This window comes from Rhinoraja longicauda, chromosome 41 (assembly GCF_053455715.1).
Source record: "Rhinoraja longicauda isolate Sanriku21f chromosome 41, sRhiLon1.1, whole genome shotgun sequence".
Lineage (NCBI taxonomy): Eukaryota > Metazoa > Chordata > Chondrichthyes > Rajiformes > Arhynchobatidae > Rhinoraja > Rhinoraja longicauda.
Genome location: NC_135993.1, coordinates 7428738 through 7454569, shown reverse-complemented (window position 1 = coordinate 7454569; position 25832 = coordinate 7428738). Strand labels below are relative to the sequence as shown.

Below are 25832 nucleotides of genomic sequence, written 5' to 3'. Positions count from 1 at the left end.
AATATTCGGTACAGTTGTTTAGGAGAATGATACTTAACTCTTGTTCAGGTGCGTGAAGGTGTTCAGTATCTATATACAAAAACTCTTGTTTATTTGTTTGTTCCTGAACTACAGCCAAATCGGTACATGATAGCATGACAATTTTAGGCCCACCTTACTCACCGTTGTCCCTTTGGTGCTAATGGAAGAAGTTTCATTGAAATCTGTTATATTTTAAACGTTATTCCCATTTTAAAGTTTAAATCGATCTCCTAGGGAGGGAGGGGGTGGAGGGAGAATAAGAGGGGTTGAGGGGGATGGAGTGGGGGGGAAGGGGGAGAGGTGAGGGTGCTGCACCAATGCAGGAGAGGTCTGGGCCCAACAGGTCGGGTCCACTTGGACTAGTAAATAAATGAATTCCTTTAGATGGGAACATTTTCCTCCGAATCTGAAGATTGCACCCTTGTGGGAAGATACTAAATGCCTCAATGTTTGATTAATTTGGAAATACACTACAAAAAAATGCATACAAGCATTTTATAGTACATTTGAAGCATTTTACATCCAATAAAGAACTTTCAAAGTAGTCATGCCTCAATAAAGTAGGCAAGGCAGATGATTCATACTCAACAACAACAAAAAAAACACAAAAAAATGTGAAGCTGATCTGTTAACTATTTTAAAAAAAATAATGCAAAGGATAAACATTGGGCAAGACCATGATCAACTCCTCGCCGATATTCAAATTAACACCACGGGATTTTTCAACACTGTCAATCAAAATAAGTCAGAGCCCTAGTTTAATGATGTACCCAAAGGACAGCATTTCCATCAAAACAGAATTTTGTCCATACTGTGCCAGTCTGTCTATGTAAATTTAATCAGATCAAGTCTTTGACTTCTGATTCAGATGACAATTTTGTTAAGCCTGAATGAAGTGCCATTTCTTACATCAGCAGATTGAGTGAAACGTTGATTATTCAAATTCTGGATCAGTTCCTGTGGACTGAAGAGTAACCAACGTAACCCCACTTTTTAAGAAAGGAAGGAGAGAGAAAACGGAATTATAGACAAGTTTGCCTTACATCGGTAGTGGGGAAGATGCTTGAGTCGATTGTTAAAGATGTTAGAGCAGCGCATTTGGAAAGCAGTGACAGGATCGGTCAGTCAGCATGGATTTATGAAGGGGAAATCATGCTCGACTAATCTGGAATTTTCTGAGGCTGTAACAAGTAGAATGGATAAGGGAGAGCCAGTGGATGTGGTGTATCTGGACTTTCAAAAAGCCTTTGACAAGATCCCACTCAAGAGATTAGTGTGCAAAATTACAGCACATGGTATTGGGGGTAGGGTATTGACGTGGATAGAGAACTGGTTGGCAGGCAGGAAGCAAAGAGTTGGAATTAACAAGTCCTTTTCAGAATGTCAATGAATAGTGGGGTGCCTCAAGGCTTGGTGCTGGGACCCCAGTTATTTACAATATATATTAATGATTTAGATGAGGGAATTAAATGTGATATATCCAAGTTTGTGAAGGACAGAAAGCTGGATGACAGTGTGAGCTGCAATGAGGATGCTCTGAGGCTGCAGGGTGACTGTTAGGTGAGTGGGCAGATGCAGTATAATGTGGATAAATGTGAGGTTATCCACTTTGGTGGCAGGAACAGGAAGCTAGATTATCTGAATGGTGTTGGATTAGGAAAAGGGGAGGTGCAACGAGACCTGGGAGTGCTTGTACATCAGTCACTGCAAGTAAGCATGCAGGTACAGCAGGCAGTGAAGAAAGCTAATGGCATGTTGGCCTTCATTGCGAGAGGATTTGAGTTTAGGAGCAAGGAGGTCATACTGCAGTTGTACAGGGCCCTGGTGAGACCATACCTGGAATATTGTGTGCGATTTTGGTCTAATTTGAGGAAGGACATTATTGCTATTGAGGGAGTGCAGCGTAGGTTCACCAGGTTAATTTCAGGATGGTGAAACTGACATATGATGAAAGAATGGGTCAACTGGGCTTGTATTCACTTGAACTTAGAAGGGTGAGAGGGGATCTTATAGAAACATATGCAATTCTTAAAGGATTGGACAGGCTAGATGCAGGAAAAATGGTCCCGATTTTGGGGGAGTCCAGAACCAGGGGTCACAGTTTAAGAATAAGGGGTAGGCCATTTAGGACTGAGATGAGGAAAATCCTCTTCACCAGAGAGTTGTGAATCTGTGGAATTCTCTGCCACTGAAGGCAGTGGAGGCCAATTCACTGGATGCTTTTAAGAGAGTTAGATTTAGCTCTTTGGGCTAAAGGAATCAAGGGATATGGGGGGAAAAGGCAGGAACGGGGTACTGATTTTAGATGATCAGCCATGATCATATTGAATGGCGGTGCTGGCTCGAAGGGCCGAATGGCCTACTCCTGCACCTATTTTCCATGCTTCTCTCCTGGCTTTCTTCCCTCTCTCTGCTCTAATCTGTCTGAAGAAGGATCCCGACTTGAAACGCCACCGATCCATGTTCTTCAGAGATGCTGCCTGACCCACTGAGTTACTTTGTCTCCTCTTTTGATTTCTTTAATATTCTTGATTACCTCCTCTCTTACTATTCCTGATATTGTAATAATATGAACTGTGATCCATCCATGGTGGAGCTCTGTAGTTAAGCTTCTTCCTGACTTTCCAGCAGTAATCAGTGGATACCATTCATAATAATTCTCTCTATCTCCACCCTATGAATTACTGCAGCAACCTGCTTGACATGTTTTACTCTCCTCTCATGTATCAGATACAAAATCTTGACAGTCTGTTGGAGTAAGCAAAGCTGTAAATGTCTCATAATGCAGAATGTGCTTTGGCATTTTATAGTCAATCTAGTCGTTTTTAAAAATAATTTGTGTAATCGAGGAATCATGTTAGATAATTTTCACACAATTTTCCGTAAACAACACAAGTCATTTTGGATAAAAAATTATCTGGGTTACCAGAGAAAGGTCCTTAGCTCTACTTCAGAAAGTACCATGCAATGTTTTACAAGCATCTGTGAAGACAGCTCTAATAGTATATCCAGGAGTCTGTATCTGCAACAGTACAGAACTGGAATGTTAACACAGATTATATACTCAAGTTTATATGATGGAAGCCAAATCCACTACCCTCTGGCTAGGTTACAATACTACCACCAAAGCATAGTTGACAGCAACAGGAAAAAGAGCATTGTTCTTCTTTCATAAGTTTCTTGATCTTATCTCTATGCAGGAACACATTAATCTTTCCTGAGTTAGTTATACTATCTACTTCAAACTTCATACTTTAGAGATACAGCTTAGAAAAAAGGCCCTTCACCCACCAAATCTGCACTGACCAGCCATCATCCCGTACACTAGCCCTCTATCCTACACACCAGGGACAATTTAAAGAAACCAATCAACTTACAAACCTGGGCTGGGAAGTTATCTCCCAATGAAGATAATTATTTGTAACCATCAAGGTCAAAAATATTTATCACCAAGTGCATTTATAAAGCACTTGTGCAGGTACATGGGTAGAAATGGCTTAGAGGGATATGGATTGGCCAAACACGGACAAATGGAACTAGCTAATATAGGGCAACTTGATCGCCATGGATGAGTTGGGCCAAAGGGCTTATTACCATGCTGTATGGCTATGACTTTGAATGTGTACTTGAGCAAGCACCAGGAAGAAATTCTGATCTTTGATTAAGAGCAAGGGATAAAAACTCATAAAGAAAAATAAAACAAGCAGAATTTTAAAATGGTAGGAACAAGCAATTCAGCCGAATAAACAGGTTGTTTTTCATATTGGGCGATAGGTTTTCAAGGTTAGCTGTTTGAAGAACTGTAGCCCTCTGAACTGTTGTTAGTATATTGATCACAAAATAGCACGTAAATAGTAGCTCCCAAAGATTTCCTAACTTGATGAGCATTAAAGCACATCACTCCGCATCTACTCAGGATCATCATCAAACCATTACTGCAACTGAATTAAGGAAAACTAATAACGGAGTAATGGTAGAAATAAAAAAATAATTTAATCTTTCCATTTAAAAAAATACAAGTATTTTCACGAATGAACGAACAAACAAACATGCAACAACTGTTGCAGTGATTAGTAAGCAAGTATTCTTGAAGATGTAAATCTTCTTCAAATAACATCATCATCATCTTCAATTGGTGACAGCTGAAGTGTATAAATCAGATTGTCATTAGCTTCGCAAATAACCAGGACAGTATTGGAGGGATTAATGGCCTGAGCATTTGTCTGTGAGCAAGTCTGAAAATTGCAACAACAAACAATGATTAGGCATAAAAGAACACAACTTCTTAAAGCTATGACAGTGCTGTTTTGTGAAGTACCGCTTTTTAAATTTGTACTTTTTTTCAAATTTAAAAATTTAACCTTGCGAGATCCTCCCACAAATATCCAGGAGAGTAATAAAATTCATAAAGTTACACTGTCATGGTACACAAACTAAAATATTGATTTTATTATTCTAGCATAGTACTGCAGGTTAACTAGCACTTCAAAAATGATCTCATGATAGGTTGATGCACTAAAAATATAGACAGAAACTAACAAAACGCATACTCACATTCTCAGCCCTGCTTCCTAAGGCAGAAAATGAAGAAAGATCTTTTCAATGTGTACGGAGGTATATGAACTTCACAAAATTAATCCAAAGCTGGAATCATGTTTTCACCTTTCTCATTAGTTAACAAGTGTATGGTTAATGATTTGTTTCTTAGATTAGACATAAAAATTATTTGCTTTTTAAAAAGCAAATTTAAATCCCTGCAAACCTTTTAAATCCCTTGTAGATTGTTCACTCCTGGCAGCCGATATTAATTTGTGAGATAATCCTGAAAGAGTTTTATTTCAAAGAGCAAAACTGTTATTTCAAGATTGGATGTCATTCTTCATAGGCCCAGCTCTCAAATACAAGCTTAGGATTAAAAAAATCCCTGTTATGCAATATCTAAAGGACAAAATGCTCAATATAAAAATTTTAAGTCTCGGTTCTCCCTGCAATGTAACAACTGGAGAATGATCACCGTGACTGAAACCAAAGTTGTTCCACAGTATAAAGGACTTCAATCATGAGTGCAATATGTCTTGGAAAGAAGTGATCAGCAGCTTTTTCGGGATGAGTGTTGAGGCTATACTTGTTCACTAAGCTATACTTGTTCGCTACGTACACAAATGATTTGGAAAAGGGGAGTGAAAGCTAGTAGGAACGGAGAACAAGCCAATTAAATGTGGATTGTTTTATCGGATTAAAGAATTCGACTGAAGGGTGGCAAACGTTAATGTAGAAAAGTGTAAAAGGTTAAAACATTTAGAACAATGCTTAACAGTGATATGACTATTTTCTGCAGAACATAAAAGATGATTTGTAAACATGGGTGGATACAGTACTGAAGCCTCAGCATACAGTACTGTAGAGAGAAAAAACAAATTAATTCTAAATTTCGTAAGTCTGTAACTGTAACAACGCGTACAAATCTGAACATTGTTATGAGAAAGCGACCAAGGCACTAGAACATAGGATTAGAGGTTCAGCCCATCAACCCTCTTCTACTGATCAATGAGATCGTGAGTGATGTGTTCACTCCCCTTGTTTTATCATCTCCTCTCATATTCATTGGAAAACATTTATATCAGCCTCGGATTCAAAATTATTCACTGAGTTAGTGTTCATCACTGAGAGAGAAAGTTCCCTTGTGTGTTCTATCTTTTGTGTGACCAGTGGGAAAACAATTTGCCCTCTTTCATCCACTAATTAAAAAAACAGAACTTCATTTACAATTCTATAATCCAGAGAATACTACTTTTCACTCATATAATCTATTCTCTAATTTAGTTCTTCGATCTTTGGAGACATTTAGGTAACTCTGTGGTATGCTCGGTCCAAAGTTTTGGTAGAGGACAGAATGAAGAATACTTAAAACAGATAATAGCAATGAACCACCTAAATTGAGAGCAAGTGGAGAAATTGTAACTGTTTATGCATGAGATGCTCAGGGCTGATTTTACAAAGCTAATCAATAATCAAAAATATATTATCATTGAATAGACCAAGAATAATACGAGGATCAACAGTGATGCAAGGGTCTCGACCCGAAACGTCACCCATTCCTACTCTCCAGAGATGCTGCCTGTCCCGCTGAGTTACTCCGGCATTTTGTGCCTGTCTTCATTATTTTATCATCCCTGAATTTAAGTGCTCCAACCTTGATGATGTGCAGGTGCTAAACTCTTGAATTTCACTCTCAATTTCTAGTTCCATCTTTATGATGCATGCTAATGTTCATGATAAGCATTTTGTCAACATTGACATTTTATACACAATAAGAATGTAGCGGCATGGTAAAGAAAATCTGGCAGAAAAAAGACAGCCGTAAAATCCATTAAACATTAATAGGTATGTGTAAAATGAATCCCAGTCAATATGCATACGGCAAAAAATATATATATGAAGAAACTCACACCTACCTTAACCCTACATTAAGTCCTCATGGTATACCTCATGGTCAGGCATCAAGGTACACTCAACATAGAAACGTAGAAAGTAGGTGCAGGAGTAGGCCATTCGGCCCTTCGAGCCTGCACCGTCATTCAATATGATCATGGCTGATCATCCAACTCAGTATCCTGTACCTGCCTTCTCTCCATAACCCCTGATCCCTTTAGCCACAAGTTCCACATCTAACTCCCTCTTAAATATAGCCAATGAACTGGCCTCAACTACCTTCTGTGGCAGAGAATTCCACAGATTCACCACTCTCTGTGTGGAAAAAAAAAGTTCTCATCTCGGTCCTAAAAGACTTCCCCCTTATCCTTAAACTGTGACCCCTTGTTCTGGACTTCCCCAACATCGGGAACAATCTTCCTGCATCTAGCCTGTCCAACCCCTTAAGAATTTTGTAAGTTTCTATAAGATCCCCCCTCAATCTTCTAAATTCCAACAAGTACAAGCCGAGTCTATCCAGTCTTTCTTCATATGAAAGTCCTGCCATCCTAGGAATCAATCTGGTGAACCTCAAGCTACATCAGGGTAAGGCTTTGAACAACTACTGTATAGATCCCAAATAAGTATGATGATATTGCTCATATTTTGTGCAGTTGTTCTTGCTATCAAGAATTTGACTTCCTCAAACCCTCACTTCAATTACTCTCCTGCTCTGACACAATTTATATTTCCAAAAATGCATTTGAATTTGAATATGCAAACATCTCGCTACTAGCCAACGTTTCTCTCTGGCATTCGTTCGTCTACGGGAGATGATGGTGCGGCTTGACGTTGTCCTGCTTGCCAACGTAGTGAATGATAAAACCAAAACTTTAAAAATTACATTGATGTTTATGTAGCAAACAAGAAATGTCCTGACAACTGAGATAGTACCATCAATTCTTAAACAGGCACAACTTTGATATAAACTCCAGCTCAAATGTTTAGCTGCAAAATATGAAGCATCACTTCCCATCAAATGTGCTTCCATTAACTGCAAATGAAATAAGGCAATCTAATTTAGGAAGTTGGCAAGAACCATTCAAATTACATTCAATAGAATCTAAATAAAAACAGAATATTAAAGTCCCACAATCAAAATTGCTTCAGTGCAATTTTCACATTTGTTTTCTTTTGTTAAACTTCCAGAACAAGGGGTCACAGTTTAAGGATAAGGGGGAAGTCTTTTAGGACCGAGATGAGAACGTTTTTTTTTCCACAGAGAGTGGTGAATCTGTGGAATTCTCTGCAACAGAAGGTAGTTGAGGCCAGTTCATTGGCTATATTTAAGAGGGAGTTAGATGTGGCCCTTGTGGCTAAAGGGATCAGGGGTATGGAGAGAAGGCAGGTACGGGATACTGAGTTAGATGATCAGCCATGATCATATTGAAGGGCTCGAAGGGCCGAATGGCCTACTCCTGCACCTATTTTCTATGTTTCTATGTTTCTAAGATTCTCTCTTGGCATGAACACAAATATAAACTAACATTTAAATGTAGTACTATATCCCAAACAGTGTCACTGGGTATAATTTTAAGAAAGCAACATGGTCAAGGGGGTAAATTTTAAGGTAAACCATAAGGAAATGAAAAGACAAAGATTTATTGTAGGTATTATTAAATTTAGGGTCTGGCAGGTGAGGGGCAGTTGTTAATCTTGGGAAGCCTAATTAAAATAAAAACAAAATGCTGGAGGCCCTCAGAGGGTCTTGTGGAAAGAGCAAGTTAATTTATCATGTTAGGACCTTTCAACAGAGCTGGGTAAGAGAGAAAACAAGTTGCTTTACAATAGTAGAGAAAGTAGGAGAGGAATAAGTAGACAAAGGAAATATCTCTGATAGGGTGAAAGACGATGAGTTAATGTTGCAGTATGAGCAGCAATTAGGATGAGATAATGATGCTTCTATGACTGTGTAATATGTTACTCATAGCAAGGTTGTTGGCATGCCCTGCAGATCAGACTTTAAAAATAAAAAGTCAAAATGATAAACGGCAGATATGGCCAATTCTGATACAAGCTGAAAGAAAATGTATGTTACCTAAAGTTGGAGAATTTGATATTGAGTTCGGGAAGTTGTGGCATGCCAAGGATGGAAGATTGGTGCTGCTGTTCCTCAGGGAAGTCATTGTAACATTGTAAGAGGTGACAGACAGACAGATCAAATTGGGAATGGTGCGATGAATTAAAGCAGAAGTTCAGGATGATTCTTGCAGGGTGAACTTGGGTGCTCACAATCTGTGTTTAGTTTATCTGATGCTGAGGAAGCTACATTGTGAACACTGAATGTAGTGCTTTACATTGGAAGAATTGCAATTGATTCGGTGCTTCACCTGGAAAGACTGTTTGGGTCTGCGAATGTGGGAATGGAACAAGTGGTATAAGACAGCAAGTGCTTGATGTATTTGGAAGACCTGTTTGAGTCCCTTTACAAAAACTCATATCTGGCAATAATTGTTGGACAGCAAAGGTCGCAAGAGTTGTAGGCGAATGGAAGTTATAAAAATAGGAAGCAATTGGGACCATAGAATATCTTGAATACAAAAATCGGGTTTTAAAAGTTACATTGTTCAGAACAAATGTTTGTTAATTTATATATTTGAACTGTATTGAACTCTTTTTATGCAAGTTACAACCAAGAAGACAGTTTCTAAACACACCTAACTTTTATGAAGGGTAAAAAAAATACGAGGCTGGCCAGGAGACACCAGAGATTGCAGATGCTAGAATCTTGAGCAAAACACAAAGTGCCGGAGAAACTCCAGTACCTGTGGAAAGAATGGGCAGGCAACATTTGTGTCGGGATCCTTCATCGGATTCTTCTTCAGGCGAGCCAGAACAGATAGTGAACTAGTCTCTTTCATTTTAGCACTACTGCGTACTTGATTTCGTAACTTTTATCAACCATGATGGCACTATATGCTGTTACTTAGGACTCTCAAGAAGCCTAAATTTAATTCCACCTACCATCTTCATTATTTTTAACTTCTCCTCTGAAGTAACATTCTCCTTTTTCAGTTGGTCCACAAGATTTTCCATGGCTTTCAGTCGGGCTGAATTCCTCCTCTCTCGCTGCTGTATAACTTTTACTTTTTTCTGCAGGGTAGCAACAATCTCTTCAAGTTGTTCAATGGTGAGATCGTTTTTGTGATATGAATGCTCATCTTGTATTTCCTGTGTATCACTTTGTGTGGTCGTGACCGTTTCTGTCGCTGCAATAACTGGTACAGGAGGGGTAGCTGTGTGGCTCTGGTCAACTGGTGGAGTCGAGATCATTGGCATAATGAGCGTGGAGGGCAATGTTACTGCTGTTTCAAAATTAGAGACAGCTTTCAATGGCTCAGCTGCAGCAATCAGTAATTGCGACGTCTGAGAAGACAGGTTAGTGGGTAATAACACTTGTGAAGTTGAATCTACAACTAAAGCAGTAACAGTCTTAAAAGCAGGTGTTACAATGGTTGAAAGTTCTGGTTTTGGAGGGTTTTGCTGGATGGCTGACAATGTCTCAACATTTTGTTGGTCTTGTTCCGGTAATACTATTTCTATTGATGTAAACTCTGATTCTGATTCATCACATGTTTGCATCGGTGTAAACTGTAAAGTTTTGACAAATGGCATTATTGCAGTAATTCCTTCGGTTTCAATTGATGCCAACGTTGATGCAAGTTGCACAGTTTCAATTGCTGCAACATTTTCAAATGGTAACACTGACTGCTCTAGTAAAGTATGAGATGGTCCATCTTTATCAATCTGCATTGGATTAAAGGAATTTGCTACCACATTTGATAAAGCTGATTGTGTAATAGTTTCAGATATACATTTGTCACAAGGATCCACAGAGGACATGACAACCTTATCGAACTCAATTATTGAAGGAGATGCAGTTGCCTCAGTTAAACAAGTCGATTCTGATGACATGGTTAGGACTGTCAATGCATTTGAATCAGTCAATGCAGGAGACTGGACTGGAACAGATTGCTCTTGCAACAGTTTTTCTTCATTGCTTTGAGCTTCCAACTGCTTTTTTTGCCGTTTATTTCCATTTGATCGAGCAACAGCTTTCCTTTTCTGCTGAAAGGTTTTATTGAAGAGATAGAACTTGTTAAAAATTTCAATTTCAAATGTTTAATTTAAAAGTAAATAACACAACCCACTAAACAAAAAACACAGCAACAATGTTTCATGTGTACCTACAGTACAGTAATTATTACACGAGTCACTGGCACATACAATAACAATTAGCTGTAACTAGTCCAATAATAAAAAATCTTCAAAAATAGATTGGTAGGTATTTAAAACTATATTTTATAAGAAAATTGCATAAGCTGCCTTCAAGACCCAATTGACATGGGCAAAGCATGGAGGAATATGACATCAAAGACCGGAACTTCTAAGTTGGATGACTGTGTTATGTTTAGTTATCTCTTCCAATAGATGACTTTTATTTATCTGCCCCTTTTTATGACTTCAGAACCCAAGGAATTTAATACAGCAAAATACTTATTTTTTAATTTGAAGAATAGCTACTGTTGTATTGGAGGGAATGCAGTGTCTTGAAAAGATCAAGGCTTCTCAATTATAAATGTAACATGGTGGGAAAATTGGAACAGGATTCAATCAGAATCGTCCTTCACCTTGTAATAGATTTGAACATGCACCATCTCAGCTCACAAATGAAGAATGACTATTTAGAGGAAACATTAAAAAAAGTAGAATTTAAATTAATGGAGGTTGTGGAAATTGTTTTTGACTCAGCTGCAGTGTTATGGAATTCTCTGACTCAATGGTAGCAGAGGCAGAAACCCTCTGTACACATCCACTTGGATGGGCGTTAAGGGACGGAAGGTGAGATTGTAGAAGCTCGGAACTGCAGATGCTTGTTCACATGAAAGGACACAAAGTGCTGAAGCAACTCAGTGGGTCTGGCAGCATCTCTGGAGAACATGGATAGGTGACATATCAGGTTGGGACCCTTCTTCAGACTCACGCCGATTAGGAGAGCAACAGAAATCACGGAGGGGAGCAGTGAGAGAGGGTCTCACAGAACGTGTTGAACCAAGCAGGAGAATCTCTTCAAAGTAGGCATGCCTTGAGGAAAACCTCCTCTGCTTACATCTGATGAAGGGTCCTGAACCAAAATGTCACCTATCCATGTTCTCCAGAGATGCTGCCTGATCTGCTGAGTTACTTCATTACAATATGTTCTTTTGGAAAGTGAGATTATTGCAGCACAGTTTCAATTGCTGCAACATTTTCAAATGGTAACACTGACTGCTCTTCTAGTAAAGTATGAGATGGTCCATCTTTATCAATCTGCATTGGATTAAAGGAATTTGCTTTCACATTTGATAAAGCTGATTGTGTAATAGTTTCAGATATACATTTGTCACAAGGATCCACAGAGGACATGACAACCTTATCGAACTCAATTATTGAAGATGCAGTTGCCTCAGTTAAACAAGTCGATTCTGATGACATAGTTAGGACTGTCAGTGCATTTGAATCAGTCAATGCAGGACACTGGACTGGAACAGATTGCTCTTGCACCAGTTTTTCTTCATTGCTTTGAGCTTCCAACTGCTTTTTTTGCCGTTTATTTCCATTTGATCGAGCAACAGCTTTCCTTTTCTGCTGAAAGGTTTTATTGAAGAGATAGAACTTGTTAAAAATTTCAATTTCAAATGTTTAATTTTAAAGTAATAAATAACACAACCCACTAAACAAAAAACACAGCAACAATGTTTCATGTGTACCTACAGTACAGTAATTATTACACGAGTCACTGGCACATACAATAACAATTAGCTGTAACTAGTCCAATAGTAAAAATTCTTCAAAAATAGATTGGTAGTTATTTAAAACTATATTTTATCAGAAAATTGCATAAACTGCCTTCAAGACCCAATTGACATGGGCAAAGCATGGCAGAATATGACACCATGGACCGGAACTTCTAAGTTGGATGACTATTTGTGTTATGTTTAGTTATCTCTTCCAATAGATGACTTTTATTTATCTGCCCCTTTTTAGACCTCAGGGTGCAAGGAATGGACACTCAGGACATAAGGAATACAGAAAAATGCTTTTTTTTAAATTTGAAGTATAGCTACTGTTGTATTGGAGGGAATGCAGTGTCTTGAAAAGATCAAGGCTTCTCAATTATAAATGTAACATGGTGGAAAAATTGGAACAGGAATCAAGCAGAACATCCTTCACCTTGTAATAGATTTGAACATGCACCATCTTAGCTCACAAATGAAGAATGACTATTTAAAGGAAACATTAAAAAAGTAGAATTTAAATTAATAGAGGTTGTGGAAATTATTTTTGACTCGCAGCTACAGTGTTATGGAATTCTATGACTCAATGGTAGTAGAGGCAGAAACCCTCTGTACACATCCACTTGGATGGGCGTTAAGGGTCCAGATCAAGAAACGGAAGGTGAGATTGTAGAAGCTCGGAACTGCAGATGTTTGTTCACATGAAAGGACACAAAGTGTTGAAGCAACTCAGTGGGTCTGGCAGCATCTCTGGAGAACATGGATAGGTGACATATCAGGTTGGGACCCTTCTTCAGACACGCCGATTAGGAGAGCAACAGAAATCACGGAGGGGAGCAGTGAGAGAGGGTCTTACAGAACGCGTTGAACATAGCAGGAGAATCTCTTCAAAGCAGGCATGCCTTGAGGAAAACCTCCTCTGCTTACATCTGATGAAGGGTCCCAAACCAAAATGTCACCTATCCATGTTCTCCAGAGATGCTGCCTGATCTGCTGAGTTACTTCATTACAATATGTTCTTTTGGAAAGTGAGATTATTTGGCTGATGTGGAGCTGGATACAATGCATCTCCTGCAAGTATATTTCTATAATTAATATTTTTCAAAGTTTTTCACTGATGTGTTCACATTATTATATGGACAAATGTTAGCCAGGGTACCTGGAAAACATCTCTATAATTACCTAGATTGTGCCGTTAAGGAGCCAAAAAAGCAGGGACACGGAACTCAGCCAGATGGAACTGTACTCAAGTGATTGAAAGTGTGTTCCTTCAAAAGGAACATAGAGAGACAATATAATTTAGTATTAGAACTCTTTAAAATATGATTTCAAACATTAACCAACCAGCTATGATGTAGATTAATGAAGGAGAATGTTAGGAGGTAATTTAGCTTGCCTTCTTCACCACTTTATCTATCCATGCTGCTATCTCAGGGATCGCTGGACATACCTCGATCGTTCCCTCGATCGTTTCTCAATACGTCTGAGGACTCCACTATTCAATGAACCTGCCCTACTTTAAGTTTATCTTAAGTGCACCATCTTGCTCTTATCTGGATTAAACTGCATCTACCATTGCTCTGCCCGATTTATCAATTGACCAATATCATTCTCTAACCTAGGACGATCCTCTTCAATATCAACACCGCCGATTTTCTGATTTGCGTTAACTTACTTTTATTTTTTCTGATTACCTTGATTTACAAAGCATCTAGCAGCATGCAAAAAAGACATTCATTGCTGGTACATTCAATTATCATGACACTTATCAGTTCCTATTAGGAGAATAAGGCATTTATTTTCAGCAAACTTGTCTGAGATGGCACAGAAAGACACCATTGTATATTATTGGACAATCAAATGTAGGAAAAGAAGTCTGAATAGCAGAATGTCAGAGAACAGCTTGTAGACTTATAGTAAAATATAAGCACCAGAAAAGTGAAATAAATTTAAAATAATGGAAACAGTCAGCTGTTAGGCAACATCTGGGCTAATAATTGAATATTTCAGTTTAATTGTCAATGATTGGTTGGAAATGCTAACTCTCTCTCCACAACTGCTGCCCTACTTGGTCAATATAGAGTATTTTGTGATTTCTATCAACTTGCAAATCTTTTCTTATAGGTTATATAAGTTATTATAGTCAACAGCCACCGTGTGACAAACCAAATGATACCATCTCAATGTATTAAACTTTATGCAATTTTATTACACTATAAGCTATTACACATTGAAACAAAAAACACTAATGAACCAGCATAGATTAAAATATCATACTCATTGGCTTTGTTCATTCAAGTCAGTATTTAATTCAGTATTGCAAATGCAAGTAAAATTGAAATTTCCTAGATCAATGAATGAACCATGACAGTAGAAACACTCCTACGAGAGGTTTATCCCATCTTTAGACAGTTCTGGTGCTTGCTGAGGCAGGTTCTAGTACCATCTCACGCATACGTAATCCAGAATGGAACAAGTAAGTCATCTCCAAAATTTTAGCTAGCCATTTTTTCTGGAAGAGTTGTGAATCAGGTTGGTAACCTGTCCATTTAAAAAATACTTTGTGTTTCTCACCTTAAGAAAATAATATTTTTGTTGTTGATAGTGTAAATTGAAATGGTATGTGCAAGTGAGCATGCAATTAAGACAAATCTGCATCAGACCATAAAACAACTTCCAGAGTAGCGAAGCTCTAATGCAAGAGACTATTTGCCTCAATTTGAACCAGTTTTCACCGGTGAAATCTCATTTTTTTAGTTTCTAAGACTTGAATATTTGAGGTAACAGTTTAATTGACTTAAAGGTACAACATGGAAACAGGCCCTTCACCAAGAACATGCTGATTATTGTCACTCGTTCATACATTTTTGCACCCACCCTACACATTATGGGAGTCCAAATAGTCCACAAACCCACATGTTTTTAGGATGCAGGAGCATCTGAAGGACAGGGGGACAGTGCAAACTCTACACAGACAGTACCCAAGGTCAGGATCATACTCGTATCCCTGGCTGTGAGAGGCAGCGGATCCACCGCATGCACCATTGTTCTCTATGCTTCATCCCTCTATTCCTGGCAGTAATCCTGAATTAATGTTGTTCACTAGTTTCTTATGCTGCAGCATTGATCTAAACTTCACTTTATATTGATTAAATGATGTGCCCTTATCAAGAAGTCTTTTTAAACTGTTCCATATCAGTATACCTCCTTTACCGGATCGCTGCAAATTATGTGTATCTGTTTTAACTAATGGAAACAAAACTTATTGCAATACTGGCTGCAGTTCTTTCAGGGCATTATAAAGCTTCAACAAGACAACCCAAAGTTGTAGTTTATGGACTTGGAACTATTGTATTACATTATGAGCCAGATTTTTCAAGGAATTTAAAGAAATACGATGAAAAATCTCCCACCATTTGATGCAAGGGTGCGACCAGTCATGAGCTTGGCTAATCTCAACTCTTGAAGGCATCACAATATGCAGAAAATGCAGAAGTGATTCACTGTTCCATCTCTTAAGATTCATACAGCACGGAAACAGGCCCCTCGGCCCAACTCATCCTTGCCGATCAAGATGCTCCATTAAAACTAATCCCATCTGCCCATATTTGGCCCATATCTCTCCAAACTTTTCCTATCCATGTACCTGTCCACATAGCTTTTAAGTTCTCTTCTTCAGAGCCTCAACCTGATGGCTTCCTTCAGAATTTGTGCATTCCAGAGTAAAAGCAATTTATAAAGTCAAGCTTTAAATAATCTTGGAGGCCACAAAATTGTATTTGAAGAAATATGAATATCATACGTGACATCGGTCGCATGTTTGGGTTGAGGTAGCTTAACCTGGCTTTGAATGCTTCTTCAATTCTAGTTTGAATCCATTTGATTATCAAAACGTCACAACAAAGAACTGTAGATGCTAGTTTACACAAAAACACACAAAGTGCTGGAGTAACTCAGCAGGTCAGGCTGCATCTCTGGAGAACATGGTTTGGAGATGGTTCAGGTTGGGACTGCAACTGAAAGATCCCAACCCAAAACATCACCGATCCATGTTGTACAGAGATGTTGCCTCGAGTTACTCCAGCATTTTGTGCCCTTTTTATTATCTTATAGTCTCTAACTGATTCTCTAACAAATCCTTTATATGCAAGGCTAAAACTATCTCAAAAGAGAAATGATTTTTGATATAACATTTATCCAAGTCTCAGGTTACAAATTCTTGAGCACCTTTTAGACTGCAGCTTTCATTTAGTGGCCGGCCTGGTTTTTTGTAAAATACACTTCCGTCTCTGCATGTGGAGATCAATGGAAATGCCATTATCTATTGTCAGTTCACTGACCAGAGGAATGTTAGGAAGAAGTTAAGATTCAACATCAGCGGTGTACGACAAGCCAAACAGGACAACAACAGCAGTTTTCCTTTCCAATGGATAAAGTTGGGTTTTTAAACTCTTACTGGCAGAAGTTACTTTTATGTCCAACCTTAATAAATAAAATAATTCAAATCTCAATTAATATTGGGACGTTAATTCACTTTCTCTGTCTTATTCACTTTGGCCTTAAACTGTTACATCTTCACTATTTTAGATCGTCTCTCTTTTTTGATACATTAGGGGGCGGTTGCACCATTCATTACATTTGAATGTCAGAACTAGTTCCAGTATTATTCCACTTTTACGGCATGTAAATATGGCAGAAAAATCCAAACCTATTGAGACTAAACGTACCGTAGGCTGCTCCGGAAAAGAAAAAATTGTAGGTTTGGCATCTGCCTTCAAGTATCGTGTCCCCCACCTCCATTCAAAGCTTTCAGGAGTAAAATGGTCACTGCAGATGTACTGGTACTGGGATGGAACCCATTTCTCCCTTTTCATATTTGAAAGCCATTGCGCGAGTTTTTCTTTGTCATTCGATGGAAACCTCAATCAAAACAAAAAAGTTGTTTCTGTGAGACTCAAAAAAAGACATGGGGCTCGTTCGGATAATGTAGCTAAAAGCTTATTCAGATAACTTGTCTTTAGTAACGTTTTCATTAATTCTACTGCTCTCACTCTCAAGACATCTCATGTACATAGTTGTTTTTCATTAATAAATTAAGGATTTCTACATGATTCATTCAATCTAGTGTCAACTAAGTTACCAGCTCAAAATCAGTGTGAATACTTAAAATACTGTATTTTACTCCTCTCATGGGGTATTATAACCCCTCGTGGAGGAATGGAAGCTACCATTTTTAAAATTGTGATGTGGTAAATAAAGTGATTTGACCATTTCTTTTGAGTGGAGATTCAATGCAAAAGGACCAGCAATTTAAAATCTCACACAACCAGCAAGAAGAATTGAATAAAATTTCAGTTTTGAGATTGTTGTCAAGATTAACTACTGCTTTATCATGGGAAAGAGAGGCTCATATCAATGATTAATAAATTAAATTAAATAAAATGAGAAAATTGCATAATTATTTAGACAGAGAAGGCAGGAGAATGGGGTTGAGCAGAAAAAAATAGATCAGCCATGATCGAATGGCGGAGCAGACTCATCCTCCTGCGCTCAAAGGATCACACCTCATCCTCCTGCGCTCAAAGGAATAAAGTCTATCCTGCCCAACCTCTACCTATACAGGCCCTCAAGTCCTGGCAACATCCATGTAAATCTTCCAGCTAACAACATCTTTCCTATTGCAGGGTGACCAAAACTGAACACGATACTCCAAATATGGCCCCACCAAAGCCTTGTACAACTGCAACATAACATTCCAACTTCTATACTCAATACCCTGACTGATGAAGGCCAATTACATTGGACCAAAGTCTATAGTCTAATTGTGGATTTGTCTTTAAAATCTAGACACTCTTGACAGGATTGGGAGGAAACAGCATGGTTTTATGCAGAGAAGACCATATCTCACAAATCCGAGCACATTTTCTGGGGATCACAAAATGCTGGAGTAACTTAGCAGGTCAGGCAGCATTTAGGAGAGAGTGAATGGGTGACATTTCGGGTTGAGACCCTTCTTCAGTTTCGACCTGAAACGTCACCCATTCCCTCTCTCCTGAATGCTGCCTGACCTGCTGAGTTACTCCAGCATTTTGTGATACCTTCGATTTGTACCAGCATCTGCAGTTATTTTCGTACATTTTCTGGGGAGGTGATTTGCAATATAGATGAATGCAGGTAGGTGGTTCTCATTGATGTGGACCTTAATAAGGCTTCTGTACATGGTCCTACATGGCAAGCTGTTCCAGAACATTAAGGCACACCAAGGGGGGGGGGGGGGGGGGGTTGAGACACTGGAGCCAGAAATAGCTTGATGATAAAGAAGCAGTGATGATGGATAGGTGGGTTTGAGCTTAGTTTATTGTCACGTGTACCAAGGTATCGTAAAAAGCTTTTGTTGCGTGCTAACCAGTCAGCGGGAGGACAATACATGATTCATGGAGCTGTCCGCAGCGAAGGTGGCAGTCTAAGGGTACGTCAGGACATAGATCAGCTGGAGAGGTGGGTGAAGCAGTGGCAGATGGAATTTAATCCAGGCAAATGTGAGGTAATGCACTCTAAGAGATCAAATTCTGACTAAGTTTCTGAGGTACTTAGATGGTCAGAATCTTTTTTCATAGGCATGGCAGGTACCTTGAGAGCATTGATGTAATAGATATAAGAAGATAACTGCAGATGCTGGTACAAATCGAAGGTATTTATTCACAAAATGCTGGAGTAACTCAGCAGGTCAGGCAGCATCTCGGGAGAGAAGGAATGGGTGACATTTCGGGTCGAGACCCTTCTTCAGACTGATCGACGTTTCGGGTCGAGACCCTTCTTCAGACTGAAGAATGGTCTCGACCCGAAACGTCACCCATTCCTTCCCTCCCGAGATGCTGCCTGACCTGCTGAGTTACTCCAGCATTTTGTGATGTAATAGATATGCCTTGGTGTGCATCTATAGCTCCCTGAAAGTTGTGACATAAATGGATAGGGTGGTGAAAAAGCATTTGGTATGCTTGGTTTCATTGGTTGAGGTAATGAATATTAGAATCTAATAAAAAGGAACTGCAGATGCTAGTTTACAAAAAAAGACACAAAATGCTGGAATAACTCAATGGGACAGGCAGCATCTCTGGAGAAGAAGGATAGGTGACATTTTAGGTCAGGGTCCTTCTTCAGACTGATTGTTTGGGGTGGGGGGGATGAACCCTCCTCTCCTTCCTCCACTAAGTCAGCAATCAGTTCCACAGTTCACAATGATGTATCCCCCTTGGGATCACACCATCTCTTGCCAACAATTGCCGTCACCCATCCATTTTTCATGGGAGATGCTGCCTGACTTGCTGAGTTACTCCAGCATGTTTTGCCTATCAATGAATATGAGTTGCGATGTTGTGTTGTGATTGTACCAATGGTTAGACCATACAGAGTGCTGTTGCTGTGTACAGTTCCAGTCACCGTACTACATGCAGGATGTGGTGGCTATAGAGGGATGCAGAAAAGACTCACCAGGCTGTTGAGTTCATAAGTTCAAAAGTGATAGGAGCAGAATTAGGCCATTCGGTCCATCAAGTCTACTCTGCCATTTAGACTGCAGTGAAAAGGAGAGATTGGATTGAGTGGATTTATTCATACTGGAACATCGGGATGACTTTACCGAGGTTTACAAAGTTTCAGAGGTACTTAGATGGTCAGAATCTTTTTCCATAGAGCAGGGAAGTCAAGAACCAGAGAATACAGGTTAAAGGCGATAGAAACCTATGGAGATCCAACCAATAGTTTTTTTCATAGAGAATGGTAAATATCTTAAACAAGCTCTCAGAGGTGGTATAGGCAGATTTTATTACAATGTTTCAAAGGCATTTAAATAAGTCTTAGAAAGGCACAGAGGGATATGTGCAAATGGAATTCATGTAGGCAGGCATCAAAGTTGGCACAGAGAGGGTGGGCCCAAAAGGCCCCACATCAGTGCTATACATTTCTAGGATTTTTTCTAATCAGTTGTGGCCAGTGAATCATCAGTAATGTGTCTCTTCTTGTCCAAAGGAGTTTGGGGCAAGAATCAAAGATTTACTACTTCCAGAATACTTTGCCCAGTGTAGGCCTTTCTAAAGTAAAATCACATTGCTGACATACACAATGCAACAACCCAATGCATACTCAACAAGATCATGGAGTTGTTGTGTATGAATGATATTGGTGAAGAATTAAATATAGTAAAACTCCAATTATCCAGCATCCGATCGAATATCTGGGGTCACTAATCAGTCAAAATGTGTAGGAAGGAACTGTAGATGCTGGTTTAAACTGCAGATAGACACAAAATGCTGGAGAAACTCAGCGGGACAGACAGCATCTCTGGAGAGAAGGAACGGGTGACGTTTCGGGTCGAGGCCGCTGAGTTACTCAAGCATTTTGTGTCAAGTTGGGTTTATTGCCAAATGCACAAGGGGAGGTACAGGGACATTGAAAACCCCACTTGCAGTAGCATCACAGGCAAAAAGACTCAAAACAAACACGCAAAAACATAAGTTATACATAAATTTTACGACAGTGAAAAGAGAATTGCAAGTGTAAGTAAACCATGACAATAGTGTGCGACACAAGTAGAACAATTCATTTGGGAATGTGAGCCAGGACTCCACACTAAACAGAGAGCATGCAGCCAGACCTGGAGTCCAGAGCACAGCTGGGGTCAGATTCCAGAGTGTGAAGTCAGGGTTTCATCTAGAGCTCCAGGGGTCAGGGATAAAGTCACAAAGCACAGAAACAGGTCCTTTGGCCCAACTCATCCATGCCAAATAAGATGCCCCATCTAAACTAGTTCAATTTGCCACATTTGACCCATATCCCTGTAAAACCTCCCAATGGACCATGTGTGCATTTGTGACCAATGGCAGGGTTCAACTGCTTTCATATTTCTCTCTCTGTTTATAATAACCAGGTTAGGGTAAAAAGACCCAAATGGGAGTCATCTACAGGCCCCCAAAGAGTAGCCTCGACATAGGGTGCAAGTTGAATCAGGAGCTAAAATTGGCATGTCACAAATGTAATGCTACGGTGGTCATGGGAGATTTCAACATACAGGTAGACTGGGAAAATCAGGTTGGTAATGGACCCCAGGAAAGAGAGTTTGTGGAGTGCCTCCGAGATGGATTCTTAGAATAGCTTGTACTGGAGCCTACCAGGGAGAAGGCAATTCTGGATTTAGTGTTATGTAATGAACCTGACCTGATAAGGGGACTCGAGGTAAATGAGCCATTAGGAAGCAGTGACCACAATATGATAAGTTTTACTCTACAAATGGAGAGGGAGAAGGGAAAATCGGAGGTGTCAGTATTACAGTATAGCAAAGGGGATTACAGAGGCATGAGGCAGGAGTTGGCCAAAATTGACTGGAAGGAGGCCCTAGCAGGGAAGACTGTGGAACAGCAATGGCAGGTATTCCTGGGAATAATGCAGAAGTTGCAGGATCAATTTATCCCAAAGAGGAGGAAAGATTCTAAGGGGAGTAAGAGGCACCCGTGGCTGACAAGGGGTCAGCCACGGGTGCCTCTTACTCCCCTTAGAATCTTTCCTCCTCTTTGGGATAAATTGATCCTGCAACTTCTGCATTATTCCCAGGAATACCTGCCATTGCTGTTCCACAGTCAAGGACAACATAAAAATAAAAGGGAAGAAGTATAACATAGCAAAGAAGAGTGGGAAGCCAGAGGATTGGGACTCTTTTAAAGAGCAACAGAAGATAACTAAAAAGGCAATACGGGGAGAAAAGATGAGGTACGAGGGTAAACTAGCCAATAATATAAAGGAGAATAGTAAAAGCTTTTTTAGGTATGTGAAGGGGAAAAAAAAAGTCAAGGCAAATGTGGGTCCCTTGAAGACAGAAGCTGGGGAATTTATTATGGGGAACAAGGAAATGGCAGAAGAGTTGAACCGGTACTTTGGATCTGTCTTCACTGAGGAGGATACAAACAATCTCCCAGATGTTCTAGTGGCCAGAGATCCTAGGGTGACAGAGGAACTGGAGGAAATCCACATTAGGCAGGAAAAAGTTTTGGGTAGACTGATGGGACTCAAGGCTGATAAATCCCCAGGGCCTGATGGTCTGCATCCCAGGGTGCTTAAGGAGGTGGCTCTAGAAATTGTGGACGCATTAGTAATTATTTTCCAATGTTCTATAGATTCCGGGTCAGTTCCTGTGGATTGGAGGGTAGCTAATGTTATCCCACTTTTCAAGAAAGGAGGGAGAGAGAAAACAGGAAATTATAGACCAGTTAGTCTGACATCAGTGGTGGGGAAGATGCTGGAGTCAATTATAAAAGACGAAATTGCGGAGCATTTGGATCGCAGTAACAGGATCGTTCCGAGTCAGCATGGATTTACGAAGGGGAAATCGTGCTTGACTAATCTACTGGAATTTTTTGAGGATGTAACTAGGAAAATTGACAGGGGAGAGCCGGTGGATGGGGTGTACCTCGACTTTCAGAAAGCCTTCGACAAGGTCCCACATAGGAGATTGGTGGCAAAATTAGAGCACATGGTATTGGAGGTAGGGTACTGACATGGATAGAAAGTTGGTTGACAGACAGAAAGCAAAGAGTGGGGATAAATGGGTCCCTTTCAGAATGGCAGGCAGTGACTAGTGGGGTACCGCAAGGCTCGGTGTTGGGACCGCAGCTATTTACAATATACATCAATGACTTGGATGAAGGGATTAAAAGTACCATTAGCAAATTTGCCGATGATACAAAGCTAGGTGGCAGTGTGAACTGTGAGGAAGATGCTATGAGGTTGCAGGGTGACTTGGACAGGTTGTGTGAGTGGGCGGATGCATGGCAGATGCAGTTTAATGTGGATAAGTGTGAGGTTATCCACTTTGGTGGTAAGAATAGAAAGGCAGATTATTATTTGAATGGTGTCATGTTGGGAAAAGGGGACGTACAACGTGATCTGGGTGTCTTAGTGCATCAGTCACTGAAAGGAAGCATGCAGGTACAGCAGGCAGTGAAGAAAGCCAATGGAATGTTGGCATTCATAACGAGAGGAGTTGAGTATAGGAGCAAAGAGGTCCTTCTGCAGTTGTACAGGGCCCTAGTGAGACCGCACCTGGAGTACTGAGTGCAGTTTTGGTCTCCAAATTTGAGGAAGGATATTCTTGCTATTGAGGGTGTGCAGCGTAGGTTTACTAGGTTAATTCCCGGAATGGCGGGACTGTCATATGTTGAAAGACTGGAGAGATTAGGTTTGTATACACTGGAATTTAGAAGGATGAGAGGGGATCTTATCGAAACGTATAAGATTATTAAGGGGTTGGACATGTTAGAGGCAGGAAACATGTTCCCAATGTTCGGGGTGTCCAGAACCAGGGGCCACAGTTTAAGAATAAGGGGTAGGCCATTTAGAACAGAGATGAGGAAAAACTTTTTTAGTCAGAGAGTTGTGAATCTGTGGAATTCTCTGCCTCAGAGGGCAGTGGAGGCCAATTCTCTGAATACATTCAAGAGAGAGCTAGATAGAGCTCTTAAGGATAGCGGAGTCAGGGGGTATGGGGAGAAAGCAGGAACGGGTTACTGATTGAGAATTATCAGCCATGATCCGAATGGCCTCCTCCTGCACCTATTGTCTATTGTTCTCTGAAAATATTAGAACTGTCTGGCCAATTTAATACTTCAGACTTAAAGTGTACAGGATGGTACAAAAACAGGCAACTCTTGAGTACTTATTCTCGTCTACTGTCTTACATTCTTATACTTGGTGTGATACTTACTATACCTAATGTATAGTAGAATTGCCACTGAACTGGATGCAAAAATAATTTCACTGTGCTTAGATATATGTGACAATAAAGTACCATTGAACCACTGAGTTTGGATATTATTAACAACATCCAATAGCCCTGAGAACCGGCCAGTTTGACACTAAAACCCCACGATGCCAGATTATCGGATGGCCGCCCTCAGTTAGAGGGGCCGAATGGGCTGATGTCCTACTGGGGCTGGTCTGGCAGGAGAGCCATGGATTTGCCCCCACCCGCTCACATCCATACCCACCCTCACGCACACCATCCCCGCACCCACACACCCAACCCATACCCCCTCACACACACTCTCACACACCCCACCCACTCTCACACATGTCCTCTCGCCCATCACACCCTCACCCACTCACCCTCCACACTCTCATACACCCCACCCACCTCCTCACACCCACCCACCCTCCCTCACCCACCATTCTGCTTTAGTTAAACATTTTGTTCAAGATGGCCACGCCAATGTGTTTGGCTGCCTGCCACTGTATGTTTCTTTTTTTTTTCCTAATCAGATGTGCAGCACTTTGGTCAACGGTTGGGTTGTTTTTAAATGTGCTATACAAATAAAATTGACTTGACTTGACCCTCACCCACGTCCTCACCCACCACACACACTCATACGCCCCACCCACCTCCTCACACCCATCCTCCCCTTACCTTCCCCTCACACCCACCACCCTCACCCACTCCCTCACCCTCACCTACCCTTTTCACCCACCCACCCACCCCCACAACTTCACCCTCCACACACTCTCATACACCCCACCCACCTCCTCTCACCCTCACCCATACCCCCTCACCCACACACACACTCTTACACACCCCACCCACTCTCACACATGTCCTCTCGCCCGTCGCACCCTCACCCACTCACCCTCCACACTCTCATACACCCCACCCACCTCCTCACACCCACCCACCCTCACCCACTCCCTCACCCACACCCTCACCTACCCTTTCACCCACCCACCCCCACAACTTCACCCTCACCCACTAACCCTCCACACACCCTCACCCACTAACCCTCCACACACTCTCATACACCCCACCCACCTCCTCTCACCCTCACCCATACCCCCTCACCCACCCACTCTCACACATGTCCTCTCGCCCATCGCACCCTCACCCACTCACCCTCCACACACTCTCATACACCCCACCCACCTCCTCACACCCACCCACCCTCACCCCCTGACCCACACCCTCACCTACCCTTTCACCCACCCACCCCCACAACTTCACCCTCACTCACCCACTCACCCTCCACTCTCATACACCCCACCCACCTCCTCTCACCCTCACCCCCTCACATTCTCACCCACACCCCCTGACCCTGACCCACATCTTCACCCACACCCCCTCACCCACACCCCCTCACCCACACCCAAACCCGGCCTCACACACCCACCCACCGGTGTCCGGTCAGGACCGGGACCAGGCCCCGGGCCGCCGCGGCCACTCACTTGTAGAAGCTGACCCTCCTGTTGTCCGCCGCCAGCTGGCCCGCGTGCCGCGTGCACTCGCTCACCGCGCAGTTCTTGGGCATGGCGGGCGGGTGCGGGCGGGCGGGCGGGTGCGGGTGGGGGGGGCGAGCGCGGGCGGCGGCCTCTCCCGTTCACGTTCAAATTCAAACCCCAACCCCAACGGCCGCGCTCCGGCGACACGCGCGCGGAAAACCCCAGCTCCGGCCACCCCTCTCACGTGACACCCGTCACAATGCCGAGTGCCCGTATCAAATATGGCGGCTCCCAGCCTGGCGTATGGCACTT

General features: G+C 41.2%; 1 protein-coding gene across 4 annotated transcripts in view; it reads right to left on the bottom strand.

The window, feature by feature from the left end:
• LOC144611835 (uncharacterized) overlaps nucleotides 1-25751 on the bottom strand; it is a 27863-nt gene extending 2112 nt beyond the window's left edge. The window contains exons 1-5 of one of the 4 annotated variants that reach the window (XM_078431129.1): nucleotides 25527-25751; nucleotides 16997-17189; nucleotides 11905-12120; nucleotides 9457-10560; nucleotides 3990-4256 (exon numbers count right to left, since the gene is read on the bottom strand). In XM_078431129.1, the coding sequence (XP_078287255.1) occupies nucleotides 4128-4256; nucleotides 9457-10560; nucleotides 11905-12120; nucleotides 16997-17189; nucleotides 25527-25609 (1725 nt within the window). In that variant the 5' untranslated portion in view covers nucleotides 25610-25751 and the 3' untranslated portion in view covers nucleotides 3990-4127. Of the gene's footprint in view, nucleotides 1-3989; nucleotides 4257-9456; nucleotides 10561-11904; nucleotides 12121-16996; nucleotides 17190-25526 lie in introns of those variants that run through there. The other 3 variants (XM_078431131.1, XM_078431130.1, XM_078431132.1) reach the window with 3 other exon arrangements.
• Nucleotides 25752-25832: the final 81 nt, after the last annotated feature.